The 20,690-nt window shown below is 34.4% G+C and overlaps 2 protein-coding genes across 2 annotated transcripts; both read left to right on the plus strand.

The window, feature by feature from the left end:
• Positions 1-12,393: 12,393 nt before the first annotated feature.
• Positions 12,394-13,344, plus strand: LOC114687346 (olfactory receptor 5W2-like). The gene has a single exon (XM_028862009.1). The coding sequence runs from the start codon at positions 12,412-12,414 to the stop codon at positions 13,342-13,344; it is 933 nt and encodes a 310-aa protein (XP_028717842.1). The 5' UTR covers positions 12,394-12,411.
• A 5,370-nt stretch (positions 13,345-18,714) lies between these two features.
• Positions 18,715-19,662, plus strand: LOC114687353 (olfactory receptor 5W2-like). Its single transcript, XM_028862015.1, has one exon. The coding sequence runs from the start codon at positions 18,730-18,732 to the stop codon at positions 19,660-19,662; it is 933 nt and encodes a 310-aa protein (XP_028717848.1). The 5' UTR covers positions 18,715-18,729.
• Positions 19,663-20,690: the final 1,028 nt, after the last annotated feature.

Raw genomic sequence — 20,690 nt, forward strand, 5'->3', positions numbered from 1 at the left:
TGTTATGCATTTAATTTAAATTTTTTTGCTGTTTTTTGGTTCAGTTTTTAGAGAAACATCTTAATACTGTTTATGCTTGCTTTGAGAATATAATCACTTACCACTTATGTATATTTACACCATTTGTATATATACTATGCAGATTATCTATCTTCAATGATCTATGCCTAGTGAAAGTATTTTCTCAATAAAAGATTTTAATGTGTTTGTTTTTCCTCTTTGCAGAAAGAAACAAAATACAGAATGTTATTAAATTTAATGGAAAATTGATTACTAAATATCCATTTACATATTTATAGATATTAGTCTTTGGTTCTATACTTTATAGACCAATAACTATCAATAATAAGTTATGATGGAATATTTCTTCTACATTTAAATGAGTGAACATATAAATATGTTAGTCTGCCATAAATTAGTCTAAGCAATAACTATGCACTTTACAGTAGCTATTGTAGTACAATAATTTAACTGCCCATGCATTGATGTAGTTTACACATATACCAATACTGAGAGAGAAGTTAGCATAATCCTGTCTCTCTAGTAAATCCTCATGACACTGCACTACAAAACAGCATTTTTACCCTGCTTAAATGCTTTACTCCTGTTCATATTTTGCCATCTGTCACTATTTTGACAATATTGTTTTCTTTATAATATTTTATATCTTTCCTAATTACACTACAAAAGTACACTCTTACCCATCTTAATATTTTAAATTATCATATATATTAACAGACTGCATTTTGTATTCAGATATGTGTACACACACACACACACACACACACACACACATATATATATATATGTATATATATATATATATATTTGAATATCTAAAGTAAAAGATGCCCTGAATTTAAGAAATAAAGTAAAAGGGATACATGAGGTATGGAGGGAGGAAAGAGAAGAAAGAAAATGGTACAATTATATTATTATTTCAATAATAATTATTAAGCAATCAAAGAACTTAAATCTGAAAGTAGATTCTGAAGTTTTTCAGGATTTTCAGGATCATCTCAATCTACACAGTTGCATTATTCAGCTTAAATAGTCTTCAGATTTTCATCATTCCTGATATTACTAACATTACTAAAACTTTGAACTGACTTGTCAAGGAAAATGAATAGCAACTAATAGAACCATAAATTCCCATCCATGCAATAGTAGATTCTCAAGCTATCAATTCATTGAGAGGGAGTTTTCAATTCACCTTAACATTTCTTTATTTTTTAGGTTTAGGAATGATTATGCACTTCAGTTAAACAGTAAAAGTTACTGCACTGCACATAGTTATTTTTCTTCTTCGTCTAATCATTTGAATTCTAAATATTAGTTTGGTGGATTATATTTATTCATTCATGTTTCTTACTCCTGAAAGTGCATATGTGTGTATCACTTGTTATTTTCTGTTTTATATGCTTCAATAATTTGCCATGATGAGAAAGTAAAAATCATGTGAGTGAAAATGTGATGGCAAACAGAATGTTCATGGCAAAAGATTTTCTGTTCTTTGATTATTTTCTGAAGTTTATTAAAGGATAATAATTTTATGAGCATAGTTTTATTTCATGGGTTCATATAACAGAATTTTCATATTCAAGTAAAGTGCTGAGTAGTTGGGTGTCTTCATGATAACCTTTGTATGTGATGGTGTCTGACAGTATGTGCCCTTTTATTATTCATGTGCATCCTACTGGAAACAACACATAGTAAAACAGGAAGAAGGAAATGATCAGCATTTGATTAGCAAAATTCTGAAGTGCTAGCTGTATTCAGAAACATTTTGTGAAGGTCAGAGAGGCTCTGTTTTGTTTTATGTAAGGAGATGGACAGTCTACTATAACAATTTATTTTTCTGTTTTTTCATATTTTATTAAAATGTTTATGAAATATATTTTGATCACCTAGGTCCCCTCCCCTGAATCTCAACAGATCCTCTCCAACTCCTTACTCATCTAGTATCATGTTCTCCCTCCCCCCTCTCTCTCTCTCTGCCTCTCTTTGTCAATGAAAAAGAATTATAAAAAAATCCAAACAGATAATCTAGTAAACAGAAAATTAGTAAGACAAATTATACCAATATATATATATATACATTTCCTGCACAAACAAACCTACTTGGTTACTCTTTTGAATAACTTATCTTTCATTATTTTATCATGGTGTTTAATCTTGTTGTAAAATTAGTGCATTAAATATGTTATCTATGACCACATTGGGAAATGCTTCAAAATACAGAAAGCAGTATACCTTATGTACATATTCAATTAGATAAATATTGTTAACCCCAGCCCCAACCCTGAATCCACTCTTACATGCCTCCACCATCATGGTGCTCTGTTTTGCACAATCTTAAAAGGCAAAATATCCAAGTAATCATGAAACAAAGGCCTCTAAAACTTTGTAGTAAGATAAACCATAATTACTTCCCATTGTTCCTCTCAGATATTTTATCATGGTCTTTGAAATCTAACTAATACACTTAGACAATAAAGTCATTATTTCAAATATGCATTACTTTTCTGGAAAAAAATATTTTAAAAAATAATATAAACCCCAGAAATTAGCAAAAAGGTGAACAAAGAGGTATTTGAATCATGAGTGACATAGCCATCATGCCCCAATAATGCCATAGGAAACATTAATGAATATGTCAGCAATAGATCCAATTATATAAAGACCATAATAGTGATTCAAAAGTTGACTATAGATAGTACAATAGGCAGCATATGGCTCCCCTAGAAATACCCACATTTTATCGATGAAACTTCCACACATGGTACCTGGTACTACAAAGAATCTTTGAAGATGTCCCTAAGATTTCAACTTCTTGCCAAGATTAGTTTACTCAAGAAAGCCACGACTCAGCTACAAGCCCATAACCAGGAAAGAGAAAGGAAGAAAGAAAGAAAGATAGAAAGGAAGGAAGGAAGAAGGAAGGAAGGAAGGAAGGAAGGAAGGAAGGAAGGAAGGAAGAAGAAGAGCTTGTGGAATTTTTTTATCTTGCCATCTTGATGGAATTAGAATCACCATGAAAACAAATCTTTCAACTCTATCTCAAATCACTTTTTAAGCTCAGAGATATTTTTAATTCCTTTATATGGATCTCAAGTACACAATATGTTGCTATGTGCTTCTTATAAACAGAAAAATAGTGAATCAAGTTAATCCATAAAACCACATTGTTTCTGCATCTACTAGTCTTCCCTATTTTGCTTTTGAGGTATATTCATGATACTGTAGCATTAGAAAATTTTTGTGAATTATCTAGTTCAATTGTTTATGGGAATGGAAGAGGCAACAGGAGAAACTGCATGCATTTAAATGGCGCAAAGACTAATAATCAAAACTTAAATCTGAGAAAAGATTCACTGATTATCACAATTTTCATTTAGAAAATAACATGAACTGATGTGATGAAAGTGAAGGCATTACTAGTTGAAGAAATATACTATTTTTATCTTCTTTATCAGTTCCTTTTCTGGCATGGACGCTGGTAAATATTCACATCAACTAGATAATATGCATGCCAGTCATATTTCCATATTTTCTTATGTTATTTTCCATCTGCATTTCACATTTGTCACTATACATTAGTCCTTATAAAATTTTATAAAATAGAAATTGTATAGTATATGATATTTGTTGTTTCTTTTACTCACCATAGTTATTTTGTATTTCAAACACAACTTTGTAAGTCTCAACAGTTTATCCTTTAGCTAATGTATCTTCTTTTTTTTTACTTTAATCATTTTTTATTAAGAAAATTTTTTCACTCATTTTACATACCAAAGATCCCCCTCTTCCCTCCTCCTGCCCCCCATCCTCCCCTCCCAACCCACCTCCCCTCTCCCCCCCCACAAGAAGGCAAGGCCTCCTATGGAGAGGTACATCCAGTAGAGGCAAGCCGAAGCCCTTCCCCCTGCCTCAAGGCTGCACAAGGTGTGTCATCATAGGTAGTGGGCTCCAAAAATCCCACTCATGCACCAGGGATGGATTCTAATCCTACTGCCAGGAGAACTCCCAAGCAGTTCAAGCTACACAATTTTCTTGCCATGCAGAGGGCCTAGTCCAGTCCCATGCAGGCTCCACAGCCATTGATCAACTTTCATGAGTTCCTACTAGTTTGGTTTGGTCGACTCTGCAGGTTTCCCCATCATGATCCTGATGCACTTGCTCATAGAATCCTTCTTCTCTCTCTTTGACTGGACTCCTGGAGCTCTGTCTGGTGTTTGGCTGTGGATCTCTGCATCTGCTTCCATCAGTCCTTGGAGAAAAGCTCTGTGATGATAGTTAGGGTATCCACCGGTCTGATCACTGGAGTAAGCCAGTTCAGTTCAGGCACCCTCTCCACTATTTCTTGTAGTCCAATCTGGGGTCATCCTTGGGAATTTTTTGGCAAATTACTTAGCACCAGATCTCTCTATATCCTCTTGATCTCTCCCTCTACCATGGTATCTCTTTCATTGCTTTCCCACTCCATTCCTGTTCCAGCTCAACCATCCCATTCCCTTATTTTCTCATCCCCTATCCCTTACCCTCCATTGCCCACCCCTCCTCCCCAGTTTACTCATGGAGATCATCTATTTTCTCTTCCCAGGGTGATCCATGTGTCCCTCTTTGAGTCTTCCTTTTTAGCTAGGTTCTCCGAAGTTGTGGGTTGTTGTCTGGTTATCCTTTGCTTTACACCTAGTATCCACTTATGAGTGGGTACATAGCATGTTTGTCCTTCTGAGTCTTCTTCAAGTGTAGGAATATATAGTTTCATTTATATTAGTTAATGTATTCATATATTTACACAGTTCTCAGGATTTTATTGCAAATAATGCCAACACAAGTATTCATATTCAACCCATAAGAAGATAATAGTATTCATTTTATATGAGAAAATTAATACATAAATTCATCCTTAGCAAACTAAAATATCCAGCAATTATAATTCAATAAATCATAGTGTTTGGCATATGTTTAACTTTTTAAGTCATTCTCAAATTTATTTCAATATCAGTATAATGTTTACATGTAGATCTCCATAAGAATTCTAAAAGTTTTCTACTATCTATGAGTATTACTTGTAAGATTTTAAATTTTGAAACAGTAATTATTATTCAGGTATGTTGTAATATTTGAGTTTGGATTTAGTTGTAATTTTTCTTAATTGCTGTAGATGTTAAAAAAATTTAAAGACAGCATGGCTTTGATACTATATCCAGAAGCACACACTGGAAATAAGACAGTATCTTCAAAAAATGATGCTAATTAAACTGGATGACTTCACTAGAGGAATCCAAAGAGATCCATGCTCATCAACCTGCAAAGAATTCAACTCCAAATGGATCAATAACCTCAACATAAAACCAGATACACTGAGCATAATAGAAGCAAAAACAGTGAATGGTCTTGAATACATTGACACAGGAAAAGACTTTCTGAACTGAACACTTTTAGCACAGGCACTATGATCAACAATAAATAAATGGGACCTCATGAAATTGAGAAGCTTCTACACAGAAAGATATAGTCAGTCAGACAACGTGGCAGCCCACAGAATGAAAGAAGATTTTATCCAACTTTACATCTCATAGGAGAATAATATAAAGAAGTTGATAAACTAGATATCAAATTCAAATAATTCAGTTAAAAATGGAGTGCAGATCTAAGTGGAATTCTCAAAAGAGGAAAGACAAATGACTGAGAAACACTTGGAGAAATATTCAACATCCCTAGCCATCAAAGAAATGCAATCCAAAACGACTTTGAGATTCCATCTTACATCTGTTAGAATGACTTAGACCAATAAAGCAAGTGACAACTCATGCAGGCAAATATGTAGAATAAGGGGAACACTCCTCCATTGCTGATGGAAGTGCAAACTTGTACAGCTACTATGTAAATCAGTAAGTTCCTCAGGAAGATAGGAACAGGGTTATCTCAAGATCAAGCTATACCAACCCTTGTGCAAATACCCAAAGTAAGCTTCATTCTACCATTTTCACTGTCACTCTATTTACAAAAACCAGAAAATGAAAAAAAACCTATGTTTCCCTCAACAGAAAAAAAAATGGATTTAAAAAAAATGTGGTACATTTACACAATGGATCATTACTCAGCCATAGAAAACATGATGTCATGAAATGTAAAGGCAAATTAATGGAACTGGAAATAATTATTATGATTATGGTAACCCAGCCCCAGAAAGACAAATATGTTATGGTTACATGTGGATGTTATCCATTAAGTAAATGATGACCAGATTACAATCCATAGACCTAGAAATATTAAGTATAGAGAATATACAGGAAGGAAATCAGAGGGAAGTAACTCAAAGGGACATATTGTGCACCCTGGAATGAGAGAAAAATATATTTTATGGGTGGACTCTGGAAAGAGAGCACTGGAATAGGAGGATCATGTGGGGGTAGGGACAATATAGTCAGAGACAGCTAGAACTAAGGGTTATTAGGGGTTGTATGGAAGTAGAAGCTTTCTGAAATATATGAAGGCAATCCAAATGATGTTTCCAAATGACAAGGGATATAGTGTTCTAACTGGCTGTCTTTTGTCATCAAACAACAGTACTGGAACTAGGTTACATTCATTTGATTGTTAGCCAAAAGGATCCTATGGAAATCCCCAACAATGCAGACTGTTGCTACAATAGGTTGCTCTCCACAAACTGACACCAAGGCCCCATTGCTGAAGACAACACTCACTGAACACAGAAAGGTCAAGTTGGTGCCTACATAGAATCTTTACCCCTATGTTCTGGTATCTTTGGTATGGGAAGGTACTCAGTAGGCTACCAAAAGAGAAATATATACACTAACCCAGTCACAAAACCTTTGATGTACAATGGTGTCTTGCCTACAAGATATGCTAGGCTAATGGTGGCACAAAGCCTGTGGGACTAACCATCCAGTATGGAGTAGACCAACTCCATGAAATGGAATACATATTCAATGCTTCTTTGGTAGCAAAGAACCAGAGAATAGATAGTCCAAGGACGTAGGGTAAATCAAATATTAATTGTCTTAAAGAAAAAATATTGATAAAATGACTCCTAGATATATTATGCTACATGCATAATCAGTGTCTTGCTTAGCCATCATCAGAGAACCTTCCTCCTTCAGCAGAGGTAAAGAAATACAGAGGCCTATAAGACATTACTCACAGAAAGAAAGAGAGAGACCGACAGGCAGACAGGCCTTGGAACACTCAATACTAAATGGGATGTCTCTATCAAATCCTTTTCCTCAGAGCTCAGGTAACTCCATGCAAGAAGAGGCAGAAAGAGTATAAGAGCCAGTGGGAATGGAGGACACGGGGAGAACTAGGCCCTCAAAATTAACTGAGCAAAGCTCATATGAACTTGCAGAGAATAAAGCAGAAACCACAGGGCCTTCAAAGATCTTCTGCATATATATTATAGCTTTCAGTTTAGTGTTTTTATGGAACATGTAAGTATCTAAACAATTATGTTTTTAATGTTCTTTTGCCTTCTCATGGGCTTTTTTGCATCTGCTGGTTTGCCTTATCCAACCTCATTGTGACATTTTTTGTTTTACCTTATTCTATTTTATTTCATTATTTTTGTTTGTTTTATCTCTTAGTATTCTTCTCTTTTTCTAATGAAGGACAGATGATGAGAGGGGAGGTTGGGTGGAACTGGGATGAGCAGAGGCACAGGAAACAGCAACCAGGATATACTGTAAGAGATAAGAATCTATTTTCAATAAAGTAAGAAAAAAAGCATTTTCCATGTGCTAATATTTATTTGCATTGATTAAGTTTTTGTTTAAAATGTGATCATCCCTACTAGGACTGCTTCTTTCTTTTTTTCCTCTAATTTTCTTTCTTCTTTTCATTTTCAGTATCTTTACTTAATTAAAATTCAATTATGTAATTGGCCCCCAGTTCCCTTTCAGATTCATGGCATCTTATTCTCTCATTTATATATGCAAGTAATTTCATTTATGTATGTGCAAATAAATATATAAATGCAACCTTCTTAGTCAATTTAGTGTTGATTGTATGTGTACTTTTTAGCACTGACCACTTGATATTGGATAAAGATGTAGGGAGCTTATTTCTAGGGAGAACTTTTGCTCCTTCCCTCCTTAATTGCCTCTAAGCTTTTCCACTAGTGATGGGGCTTAGTGAGATTTCCTCTATTCAAAGTGGTATGCTAATTGCTGTTGGCATTTGGCTATGTGTGGCTTTCTGTAATTGTCCTTTTCTGGTGCAAAAGCAACTTCTTTGATGAGTAGAAAGAATTGCACTTGTAACAGTATGAGCATAAATACTGAGAATCATGTTAATAATTATACTATTTTAGAAAAATGACATTATTAGTTTCTCCCCTGAGATCTGTGATTTCACCAACTATGGGTGGTAGACTAGGTTTCAAGTTCCAGGCATGATTTCTCTATTGTTTAGAGAAATTAAGTCCAATCAAACAACCCTTAGTTGAGGCAAGGTATGAGTGCCACTATTACACTACTACAGTGCTGTGAGGGACTAAGTAAGGATCTCAGCCAGGCAAGATTTTGGATGATTTTCTTCCTTGGCAGATGGAATAGCAGATTCTGGTAATATAAAATCTTGTCCTTAGGAGGAGGCTTTATGTCAGATCCAGCTCTAATTTTCCAAGTTTAGATAGAGTTATCTCAACCTGTGAAAGGAAACTAAGGGCAAAGCAATAGCTTATATTGCCTTGAATACATTTTGGACTCTCCTGATCAACAACACAAATGGAGTTTTCTTTCATGTATGATATATATAAAAAAAAAAAAAAAATATATATATATATATATATATATATATATATATATATCAGATGTAAATTTAGGCAAATATAAAATAAGGTACTTTGTGTGGGGCATTTACCCACCACCCCCACAGTTCCCCAGAGTTTTCTTGAGTGCGAGCAGCAGAAAATATTAGATAGAAAGATTTATAGCAGAGAATCTTGCAGAGATAAACAGATAGAAAATAAAGGATAGCCTCAAGAGGGCCTGGAACCTATTCCAACGGGCCTTGACAGACCTGTCAGGGCCCAGGGTTTTTATAGAGACACCAAGGGGTGGAGCAAAAGACCTCCTCCCCCAGCACAGCCAAGTGCAGACCATCTCAGACACCTGCACTCAGGCCCGTGGTCCTGATCATCCTCTATCCGAACCTGCTGGGTAAAACCACAAGGAACCCGAGAATGGGCTCCCACAACTTTGTAATTTTTCAGACATTCATAATGTTATTTATGCCTACTCCCTTTCTATTTTCTTCTGTATTGACCATCTTCCCTATAATAGTCAGAAAAACAGAACTTATAGCATGTGTAATATGTGTATATAAAGGGGATTTATTAGAATGGCTTATAGGGTAGGATCCTGCTACTCCAACAATGACTATCTAACAACAAAAGTTCCTAGAACTCAGTAGTTGTTCAGTCCATAGAACATTCAAAACTGACACCAAAAGCCTTTTATAATAGAATTCTCTTTATATCTGATGTTATAAGCAAATACAATAGAAGGAATGAGAATTTTTTTTTCATTTTTCTTTATTAAGAAATTTTCTACTCATTATATATACCACCTACAGATCCCACCTCCTCCCTCCTCCCATCCCAAGCCCTCTCTCTCAAGCTAACCCACATCCCCACATCTCCCAAATCAAGGTCTCCCATGGGGAGCCAGCCGAGCCCAGCACACTGAGCCTAGGTAGGTCCAAGCCCCTTCCCATTACACCAAGGCTGCGCAAGGCATCACACCACAGGCACCCAATTCCCAAAAGGCTGCCCATGCACCAGGGATGGATCCTGATCCCCCTGCCTGGGTGCCCCCCATTTTCATGGAGAGGTAGAATTAACATAGTAAAAATGGCAATCTTACCAAAAGCAATCTACATATTCAATGCAATCCCCATCAAAATCCCAACACAATTCTTCACAGATGTGAAAAGAATAATACTTAACTTTATATGTAAAAACAAAAAAACTAGTATACCTAAAAGAATCCTGTATAATCAAGCAACTTCTGGAGGCATTGTGATCCCTGACCTCAAGCTCTACTATAAAGCTATTGTAATAAAAGCATCTTGGTACTGGCATAAAAACCAACACATGGACCAATGGAATTGAATTGAAGACCCTTATGTGACATTAATGTGACATTAATCCACATACCTATGAACATATGATTTTTGACAAAGGAGCCAAAACAGTACCATGGGAAAAAGAAAGCATCTTCACCAAATGGTGCCGGCATAACTAGATGTCAACATGCAGAAGATTGCAAATAGATTCATATCTGTCACCATGCACAAAACTCCAGTCCAAGTGAATCAAACCCTCAACCTAAATCCAGTTAAATTGAACTTGATAGAAGAGGAAGTAGGAAGTATTCTTGAACTCATTGGCACAGGAGACCACTTCCTAAATATAACACCAGTAGCACAAACACTGAGAGCAACAATTAAAAAATAGGACCTCCTGAAACTGAGAAAAATTTTTACAGCTTGCTAAAAACTGAATGCAAATTAGAGTGTAGTGCCTACTGAAGTTATATGATTCATATTGAAGTAATGAATGTTCTGGAAGTACAGAGAAGTAGGAAGAACTTAAGAAATGTAAAATCCAACCCAGTTCTTACTTTCAAAATGCTGAGAATTTTATTACATGTGAGTTAAACTTCAAAACTATACCATTGGAAGTTAATATTAATCTGATAAAATAGGATAATAGTTCAAAAATTAAATAAAAATTGGAAGGATACTAATCATATTTAAATAGAGAAAACGTTAAGTTCAATTAATTTCAGGTTGGAATACAGATATTATTCTACAGTACATATTATGTTTGAATTAATTATCTTTTAAAGTGTAAAATAAAATTTTAGTTCCCATCCTGACACAGATCAACTAGTTGACTGTCATCAAGACTTAAGCTCAAGCTTTGCCAGATGTTCATGTATTCATTGGGGAAAATACTGAACTAGAAATGTAATTAATTAAGTGTTTTCACAACACCAAAACCTTAGGGAAGTAGCTTCAGAGATTTAAACCCCAAATATTTTAACTCCATGGAAAAAACATCAGCTACCTAGAATTAACCTAAGATTGAACTGTTCATCTCAGGTAGGTTCCTGGGTTTCAATATTGAAAACACAAGGCTAAAAATACTGATCTTCTTGAAAAGAAGTGAGGGCTATATAGATAAATCAGTTTCTTTCTGCTTATATTAATATATTCTAGAGTACAATTAGATGATAGTTTTTTCTCCAAAGTAGAAGACTTTGAAATCAAATATTAGCATTTGACTCAATTTATCTTAATATGAGTTCAGAATCAACACTCTGATTGTTTGACCATCATTAAAGTATGACAATCAATTGATAGCTTTGCTGGTGTTCTCTGTTGATGTTTCCTTTAACAGATAAGGGAGGTACCACTTTATAAATAACAACATGTGATAATTCAACTTTGCTTCAGCACCATGTAAGTCATAAATAATAATTATTGAGACAGAATAATAAAAAACAGTATTCAATGTATATCCTACCCTGTTTTCCATTCCCCATATTTCATTTAAGGGTCCTAAAAATGCAATCCGTCACATATTAAAATATAAACATAGATAACTCTGAAAATTTTATGTTTCCTCATTCTCTTTTCATATTTAAAATGTAATTGTTGACTTAAGGACTTGACAAATATTAGTGTTAAGTTATAGACTTATCGATTTTGTTTTAATATGTATCTTTGTGTGACCAGATTCTAGAGGTTTGTCTCTAGACCACACCTTGGGAAAAGTCACAGACAAGTGAAAATAAAATATATTCTTACAGGAAAATCTGATTTAATTATTTTTTATCACATATTACAAGCTATTTATCAGAATAAAATGATTTTAACTTTCATCAACCAGTACCATAGATGTCCATTGCTTTTAGAACTGGCAAATATTCTTTCAACCAATAATGGGTTTAGAGCATCTGAATACTTGTAATTAATATTTCTGTTTATGTAAATGTTTTAAACATAAAAGAAATATTTAACTTTTTATTTTATAGCCTAGTATCTCCATGAATGCTGTTTTATCAACATACTTTGAAGATTAAGTAAGATTTCAGTAAATCAAAAATATGTTTGCAAAAGTAGAGGAAGGGAAGGCCAAAATATTGAAAATATAAGGAATACACTTTGCACAATGGTATATGGATGTCACATATCATGACAGTGGAATCCTCAAACTATCAGATATATTTTGTTATGATCAGAAGCATAAAGTTCTACTTACAGAGTAACATGACTGAACAGATTTCTGAGAATGCATTTTCTTTTTTAGCAATAACTAAGAATGAACTTACCCAAGTTTGAAATTATCTTTTAAAATTTACTCAAGAAAGAAAAATGGGTAGGGGAAATTGCTCCTCTCCAGATGAATTCATTTTCTTGGGAATTACCAATAACCCTGGCACAAATGTAGCCCTGTTCACCACATTCCTACTGGTTTATCTCATTACTCTCCTGGCCAATCTTGGGATGATGATTTTGATTAGAGTGGACTCTCAGCTCCACACACCCATGTACTTCTTTCTCAGCAACCTCTCCTTCTGTGACCTCTGCTATTCCACAGCAATTGGGCCCAAGATGCTGGTGGATCTCTTAGCTGAGGAGAAATCAATTTCCATGGTTGGTTGTGCTCTGCAGTTCTTGACATTCTGTGTCTTTGCGGATTCTGAGTGTCTTCTGCTGGCGGTGATGGCCTTCGATAGGTACCAGGCCATCAGCAATCCTTTGCTCTACACAGTGAACATGTCTGGCATGGTGTGTTCCATGCTCATGGCAGGGGTTTACCTGGTGGCAACAACAGATGGTTTAATACACACAACCTTGGCATTCCGTTTATGTTTTTGTGGGTCTAATGAGATCAACCACTTCTTTTGTGATTTGCCTCCACTCTACCTCCTCTCCTGTTCAGACATACAAGTCAATGAACTGGCCTTATTTACTGTTTTTGGTTTCATTGAACTGAGCACAATATCAGGAGTCCTCGTCTCTTACTGTTACATCATTTTATCAGTCCTGAAGATCCGTTCTGCTGAGGGGAGGTTCAAAGCTTTCTCCACCTGCACCTCCCATCTAACAACAGTTGCCATTTTCCAAGGAACTATGCTTTTCATGTACTTTCGACCTAGCTCTTCTTATTCCATGGATCAAGACAAAATGACTTCATTGTTCTACACTCTTGTTATTCCTATGCTGAACCCTTTGATTTATAGTCTCAGGAACAAGGATGTGAAAGAGGCCCTGCAAAAACTAAAAACAAAAATGTGGTTATGAACAGTTGTGTCACAGGTGCATGTCATGTATATATAAGGCTTGGGTGTTTTATCCTGGAAAATCATAATGATTACAGAGATAGAAGTTATAAATTGTAGTTTAAATAGTAAACTGTGTATGTGTTCTAACACCTAAGTACAATAATAGTAGTAGACCTCAAACTATTTCAAGTTTGAGAATATATCTAATACTAATGCATAGCACCCATGACTATAAAATTTTCTTGGTTACCATAATTGATCATTTATTTTTTGTTTGTTTTTTCTTTTTTTCTTCTCTCACACATTACATCCTGAACACAGTTTCCCCTTTCTCCATTCTTTCCAGCACCCTGAAACTCCTATATCCCCCAGATGCACTTTTCTGTTTCCCTTTAATAAAAGAGCAGGGAAGAGCAGGTATCCCTGTGATTTCATTTGAACATGACATAATTTATTAGTTTTGATTGCATTGTTTAATGACCATTTACTATTTTCACTTTGCCTATTATTTGACTCATGTTTCAAGGCAAATTCAATAATTTATTTCCTAATAAATATGTATTTTATTAAAAGTAACAAATTTTAATTGAACTCCAAATTTTCATAATACACTTCAAAACAATGTTGAAGTAAGCAATGTATAGGCTATTATCTATAGCAATAGTTCCCAACCTTTCTAATGCTGCAACCTTTGATATACTTCCTCATGTTGTGGTGATTCCCCAAGCACAATTTTTTTCTACTTAATAACTGTAATTTTGCTACTGTTATAAATTATAATGTAAATATTTTTATGGATTCAGGTTTGCCATAAGTGTTGCAACCCATAGATTAAGAAAGAATGACCTAGAGGAAAGTACTTAAAATCAGTGTACAGGAGAAAGGCTTTATTAACTGGAAAAGTAAAACTATACATAGGGAAGAAGTGAAAACATTATAGACTGAAGGTCTGACAACTAGGTAAGAACTGAGGTAAACAAGTCCATGGCATTTGCAAACCACAGAAGTCTTACCTGATTGTGATGTAAAAATCAGTGGCAGGGATTCAACCATCAATAATACTCTCAGAGAAAAGCCATTGTACTTCATAAAGCATGAGCATGAAGAGATATTTGAAAACAGAAATTTTTACATATAAATAACTGCAACTTATTACCTGGTCATCATTAACACTTGAAAAAGAGATCAATGTTCCTTGTATAAAAGCTCTTGAGAGCTTGGAATGGTCCTGTGTGACTGAACTTTCAGCTTCTCTCACCAACCTTGCATCCCTTCTCTCTGTGAGATGGAACTTCTCCTCATTAACTATGCATCCGTTCTTTCTGTGTGATGGAGCTTCCCTTCATCAATGTGCATCCCTTCTCTGTATGATGAAATTTCTCCTTAACTATGTATTACTTCTTTGAGGAAACATTCCCTTTCTTTCCTCTGTACATACATCCCGGGTGAGAGATTTTTCTTCTTTATCTTGCACCTTATGCTTTATGTAATATTATTCTTTTCTTGTGTAAAAAGCTCCAAATTGTTATATTAAGCATTTTTTTTAAAATGTAGGTCTAAGCATTTTATTCCTGCACTTCCCAGCTGTAACATCATATTTTGGGAAAAGAATGTGACAAATGTAACAAAACTATTGGAGGATGTATTATGAAACATGCATATACACAAAAATGTACCAGTGATTTCTTCTAGGATAATATATGAAATTTCTGTGGACACTGAAGTGCTGAATATACACTAAAGATATTAATCTTGCTATAAGGAAAAAGTATGTATATGCATATTACTTTTCATCTTAATTTGTTCAAAGTTTTTGGTAGCCTAAGTACTTCTTTTGGAAAACCCACATCATATTTTAAAGGCCAAAGACACAGGACATTGTTAATTGCACAGTGATTAAATAAAATAAATGCCATAGACTGCCTCAGAGTTTTTAACCTGTCAGTGTGAGATATTTCTTGTAACATTTCACTATAGTAATAAATGCTTCTTGTTTTCAGTCTAGAACATGGGAACAAGACACCAGCGGGGGTGGGGAGTAACTATGAAAGAGTCTTCCTTGTATAAACAGCTTTTTGATTTTCTACCTCTTTAATATTTTCTCAACCATTAATCTTTCCAAATTATAACATATGAATATGACCACGGCTTGCTTCCTTATACCTTGAAATTCTAGCTTTCAAAATGATGATATTAGAAGTTGAAGTCCTTAAGATGCAATTAATTCATAAGTGTAGAGCCCCTAGAAAGTAGGACTTTAACACATAAAACATAATTGGGCCTCTTCCCAGCTTTTCTACTGTATGAACATAGTGAAAACCCAGCCCTCTGAATAGGATATCAGGATCCAAATATAAGTGATTCTGGCAACAGCTGGACTGCAAGATTTCTAAATTTATGACTCTATATAATGTGAGCAATACTTCTTTAGATGTACAACTCTGAATGTTAAATCGACAGCATGGCAGAAGACATTGCTGAAATACACTGAAATGTAAAAAAAAAAAAAAAAAAGCTTAACATTTGCAAATTTCCATGCAATTGACCTGTCTTTCTACTGAAGCATTTAAAAACTAGTTTGAGCCAAGCATCCCTGCATAAGTCCCAGGTTTCAAACAGCTAACTCATTCAATGAGCACAGCGCTTGGCTCAGTCTGGGAGGAGGGAACTGGACCTGCCTGGACTAAGTCTACCAGGTCCATCTCAGTCCTTAGGGGAGGCTTTGCCCTGGAGGAGGTGGGAATGGGGGTGGGCTGGGGCAAGGGAGGGGTACAGGAAGGGGGAGAACAAGGGAATCTGTGGCTGTTATGTAGAACTGAATGGTATTGTAAAATAAAATTAAAAAAAATAAAGATCACATTTTTCATAACCAAAAAAAAAAAACTAGTTTGAGCTTCAGGTGGCCCCTATTTTTAAGTGAATTGGCTGTGAAATAAATGAGCAGTAAAAATATCAACCCCAAACACCATAAGCTGATCTGGTTGTGAGCATAATATCTCTGAATTCAAACATTTTGAAATTCCATTTTGTGGAACTACTTTAGAGTATGTATGACTGAAGTATAAGCTAAAAGGGATAGACTTGTGAATACATTGAAGTTCCTGTCTACCTGATATATTTTCATGCACTCCTCACCACTTCTCAAAACTATGTCATTGTTTCATGTCTATCAGTGACTGGCTATGATATTATTGTAACACAATTATTCCAAAGACTATGTTAGCAGAGTTAATGACGTAATTATATTTTTGTGTCTTAACTCTTTCTTCATTCTTACCTCTGAAATGACTAAATAAAAAAATAAAATTATATGGCTTATTTGTCCACACACAAATAAAAGACTACTTCAAGTTTATTTTCCATAAAACAAGATAAAATATAAATTATTTATATATGGGTTGCATTCTGTCTCTATGAATTATGATTTTACTACCTGGAGAGCCAATTGAAAAATTAAGAAAGGTTGGAAATTGAGCTATTTTGTGTTTGTACCTAGAGAGTATCTATCTTTCCTTTTTTGACCTGAGGTAGGTGCAGCAATGATGCTAATTAAGTCAGTTCACAAAGGCAAATTAATAAAATCTGAACCTTTGCTAAGCTTGCTGCAGTATTCTTAGGGGGAAATTCCCAACCAGGAATCCAATTAAACACTGATGGAGGAGTCTTATCAGACTGAAATCCCAACAGTCACTGCATGAAAATAAAATGCCATCTACACAAATTCACATACCATTGGTAAGGACAGAAACATCTCAGGTATGTTTTTTAATACCTATATTTAAATAATAGAGAAAAACACTGATAACTTTCATTTGCAAAAATAAAGAAATCATTATTAAATAATGTGAAAGTTAATTTCTTGCAGGCTTGCTCAGTTAAATGTAATCATTAACCTAAAACACAAAGATATTTGAATATTTTCTTTTTAAAATTGTGTGAATTTGTATGACATTATTTGTGTGTGTGTGTGTGTGTGTGTGTGTGTGTGTGTGTGTGTGTGTGTGTAAAGGCTGTAGAAGTTTTACCTATTCATTTTTTATCTAGGATTCTTAGGTAATATTTTTCTTTTAAAAATAACTTTAAAAGTGATGTATTACATGGAACTTTCAATCAGACTTGTTTCATTTGATGTTTCATTCAATAGTTAACACAAAAAATATTAAAGTATATTATTCAGGCCTCCTGGACAATATACTACATTTAACTCTAGAAAAAAAAAAGTAAGCATTAACTAATCACCACATTCCAATTTCTAAACAACAAACATACAGAGAGATAAACTCTGATATCCATATATAAATAAAAACAATTTAAGAAGTTGCATCTGTTATAACTCAGAAATATTCCTTATGTCTACCCAACATCATTTTATGTGAAAACCTCAAACTTAAGCCTAATGACACTCCACAGTATGTACTAATACATTGGTCTCTTTCTTACTTTGCATATATGTGTGTGATCATGTATATTCTTACAATATCGGTGTAGGAGTGTTTACAAGTGCATGTGGATGTGTGTACAGGATAGAGATTGACATCTTCCACTACAAATTAATCAGAGTTGAATTGCATTTTCATATGCAATTAAAAAAATGTTTAATTCTGTATTAAACAGAGCTCACTATTTCCTTTAGAAAAACTGGCCTTCTTGCTCTAGGCAATCCTTCTTTCCCTACATAGTGCTGTTATTAAATGTTGGCGTGTGTACATACCTAAAGGAGTGCTAGGTTAGTTCTAGTATTCACATTTCTTTGTCAAGTGTTTCACACTCTCTCATATATTCCAAGCCCCTCTTATACTTTTTGACTATATATCTTTTCATTTTTGAGGGATCCATATTTCAGAATTAGATGAATTTTATGATAAGATTATAAAATTCATTATAAAACAGTAGCATCATTTGATGGGTATAGCTAAAACTTATTTGACTTTAGTACAACTTTGATACTAAACATTATCAGAATAATTTTTATTCATTAATTTATATGCAATACCACCATAATACTGAAATTAATATTTCCTGAGTAAGCCAATAAATTGATTTTTTGTGAAATAATAAATTATTTTCTCTTTCATCTTCTAGTTTTTCTGGCTTAGGTTGGCATTTCTTTTATATTATTTTGAATCTAGACCTAAAGTATGGTTCAGTCATGCTATAATAGTGGATAACTGGTCAAGGTAAATGAGTTTGTTGAACTGTATACATTGTAAACAAAGTGGGTCCACTTAAATTAGACATATTTTAAAATAATGCCTCTTTTAAGTAGCCTATGCTATGTTTTGAGGATAAACAACTCTAGAAATAAATATTATTATACCACATAATAATATTCAAACATGCAAAAAACAGTATCTAATCAATCATTGTCTTGATCATTTGGAAACAGTTTTTAAAGAAAAGAAGAATGGAGATTGGGAACTGCTCAGCCACTGAGTTCCTTTTCTTGGGTATTACCAATAACCCTGTGATCAAGGTGATTTTATTTATCATATTTTTATTTATTTATCTCATTATTCTTATTGAAAATCTTGGAATGATTATTTTGATCAGAATGGACCACCAGCTTCACATGCCAATGTACTTCTTCCTCAGTCACCTCTCATTCTCTGATGTCTGCTATTCCACTGCAGTTTGTCCTAAGATGTTAGTGGGCCTACTTGCCAAAAGCAGCAATTCAATTTCTTTTCTTGGGTGTGTTCTGCAGTTCTTCATCTTCTGCGTCTTTACAGATGTGGAGTGTATGCTGCTGGCAATGATGGCATTTGATCGATACAAGGCAATCAGCACTCCCTTGTTATATGCAGTAGATATGTCCAGCAAGGTGTGCTACCAACTCCTGGCTTTGGTTTACTTGGTGGGTATTGTAGATGCTGTGATACACACAACACTGACATTTCGCTTGTGTTTCTGTGGGTCCAATGAGATCAACCATTTCTTCTGTGATTTACCTCCACTCTACCTCCTATCCTGCTCTGACATACAAGTCAATGAATTGGCCTTATTTACTGTTTTTGGTTTCATTGAACTGAGCACAATATCAGGAGTCCTCGTCTCTTACTGTTACATCATTTTATCAGTCTTGAGGATCCGCTCTACTAAGGGAAGGTTCAAAGCTTTCTCCACCTGTACCTCCCATTTAACAGCAGTTGCAATTTTTCAGGGAACAATGTTATTCATGTATTTTCGTCCAAGCTCTTCTTATTCTCTAGATCAAGACAAAATGACCTCACTATTTTACACCTTAGTGATTCCCATGTTGAACCCCCTCATTTACAGCCTGAGGAACAAGGATGTTAAAGAGGCCCTGCAAAAACTGACAACAAAAACTTGGTTCTAAGCAAATCCATCACATGTACATGTCCACCTATTTAAAAGTGATTGTTCTTTCTGGAAAATTATACTGATGACATATAAAAAATATTTTTATTTTGCTTTTACTTTAAATGTTATGTTGGTGCTAATATATTATTGCAATTAGGTATAGTGTATCTTTAAGTGTGTAATTTTGCTGCTGCTATTTGTTTTGTTTTCTTGTTTGTTGGTTTGTTTGTTTGGAACAGGATTTTATTGTGTAGTCCTGGCTGTCCTGGAATTCATTCTGTAGACCAGTCTGGCCGTGAACTCAGAGATGCACCTTCCTTTGCTACCTGAGTATTGGTATTAAAGGCATGTGGTAAAACCACATAGCTCAACTCTATGATTATTATATATCTCATATTAACATATGTTTTCTTAACTGTAAAATTTTCCCAGTCATTTCTATTATACCTATTTTATTCTGTTATTGTTTCATTTGTGTTCATTACACTAAGTTACAAATGTTTATTGACATTCTTTTTCCATATTATATACCCTAGATTTTATGGTAAATGCAATAGTTTATTTCCTGGTGAATTTCATTTACTACTGGAAGTTACACCCTTAAAATATACATTCAAAGGTTTTACAATCAGCCTCATCTCATGAAATAATTGAAATGTAGACTACTATTTAATGTCGATGATTAAAAGCAGTGAGCAAGAGCGAGGTTTTTCTGGTTAGAGATACAAGTATCAGACCTAAGTTGTGTGTGTTGGGGAGATGATAAAAAGAAATGTTTACACACCTAGATGTAGGGATTAACAATTAGATAGCTAGGCATTGAGATAAAGAAAACCTTGACATTTTAAAACCCATGAAGTTTTATCAGAAGAGAATGCAAAGAGTAGTTAAAGAGGATTATGTGTATACACGCATACTTCTAAATATAAACTCTTCAGTTTGTATAAATGTTATTCATAGTATATTTTCAGGGCTAATCATTTGACACTGGATAACTAATTGGTGTAGTCTTCCCTGAGGAAGACTATTTCCTCCACTCTCAAC

Source organism: Peromyscus leucopus, chromosome 4 (genome assembly GCF_004664715.2).
Source record: "Peromyscus leucopus breed LL Stock chromosome 4, UCI_PerLeu_2.1, whole genome shotgun sequence".
NCBI lineage: Eukaryota > Metazoa > Chordata > Mammalia > Rodentia > Cricetidae > Peromyscus > Peromyscus leucopus.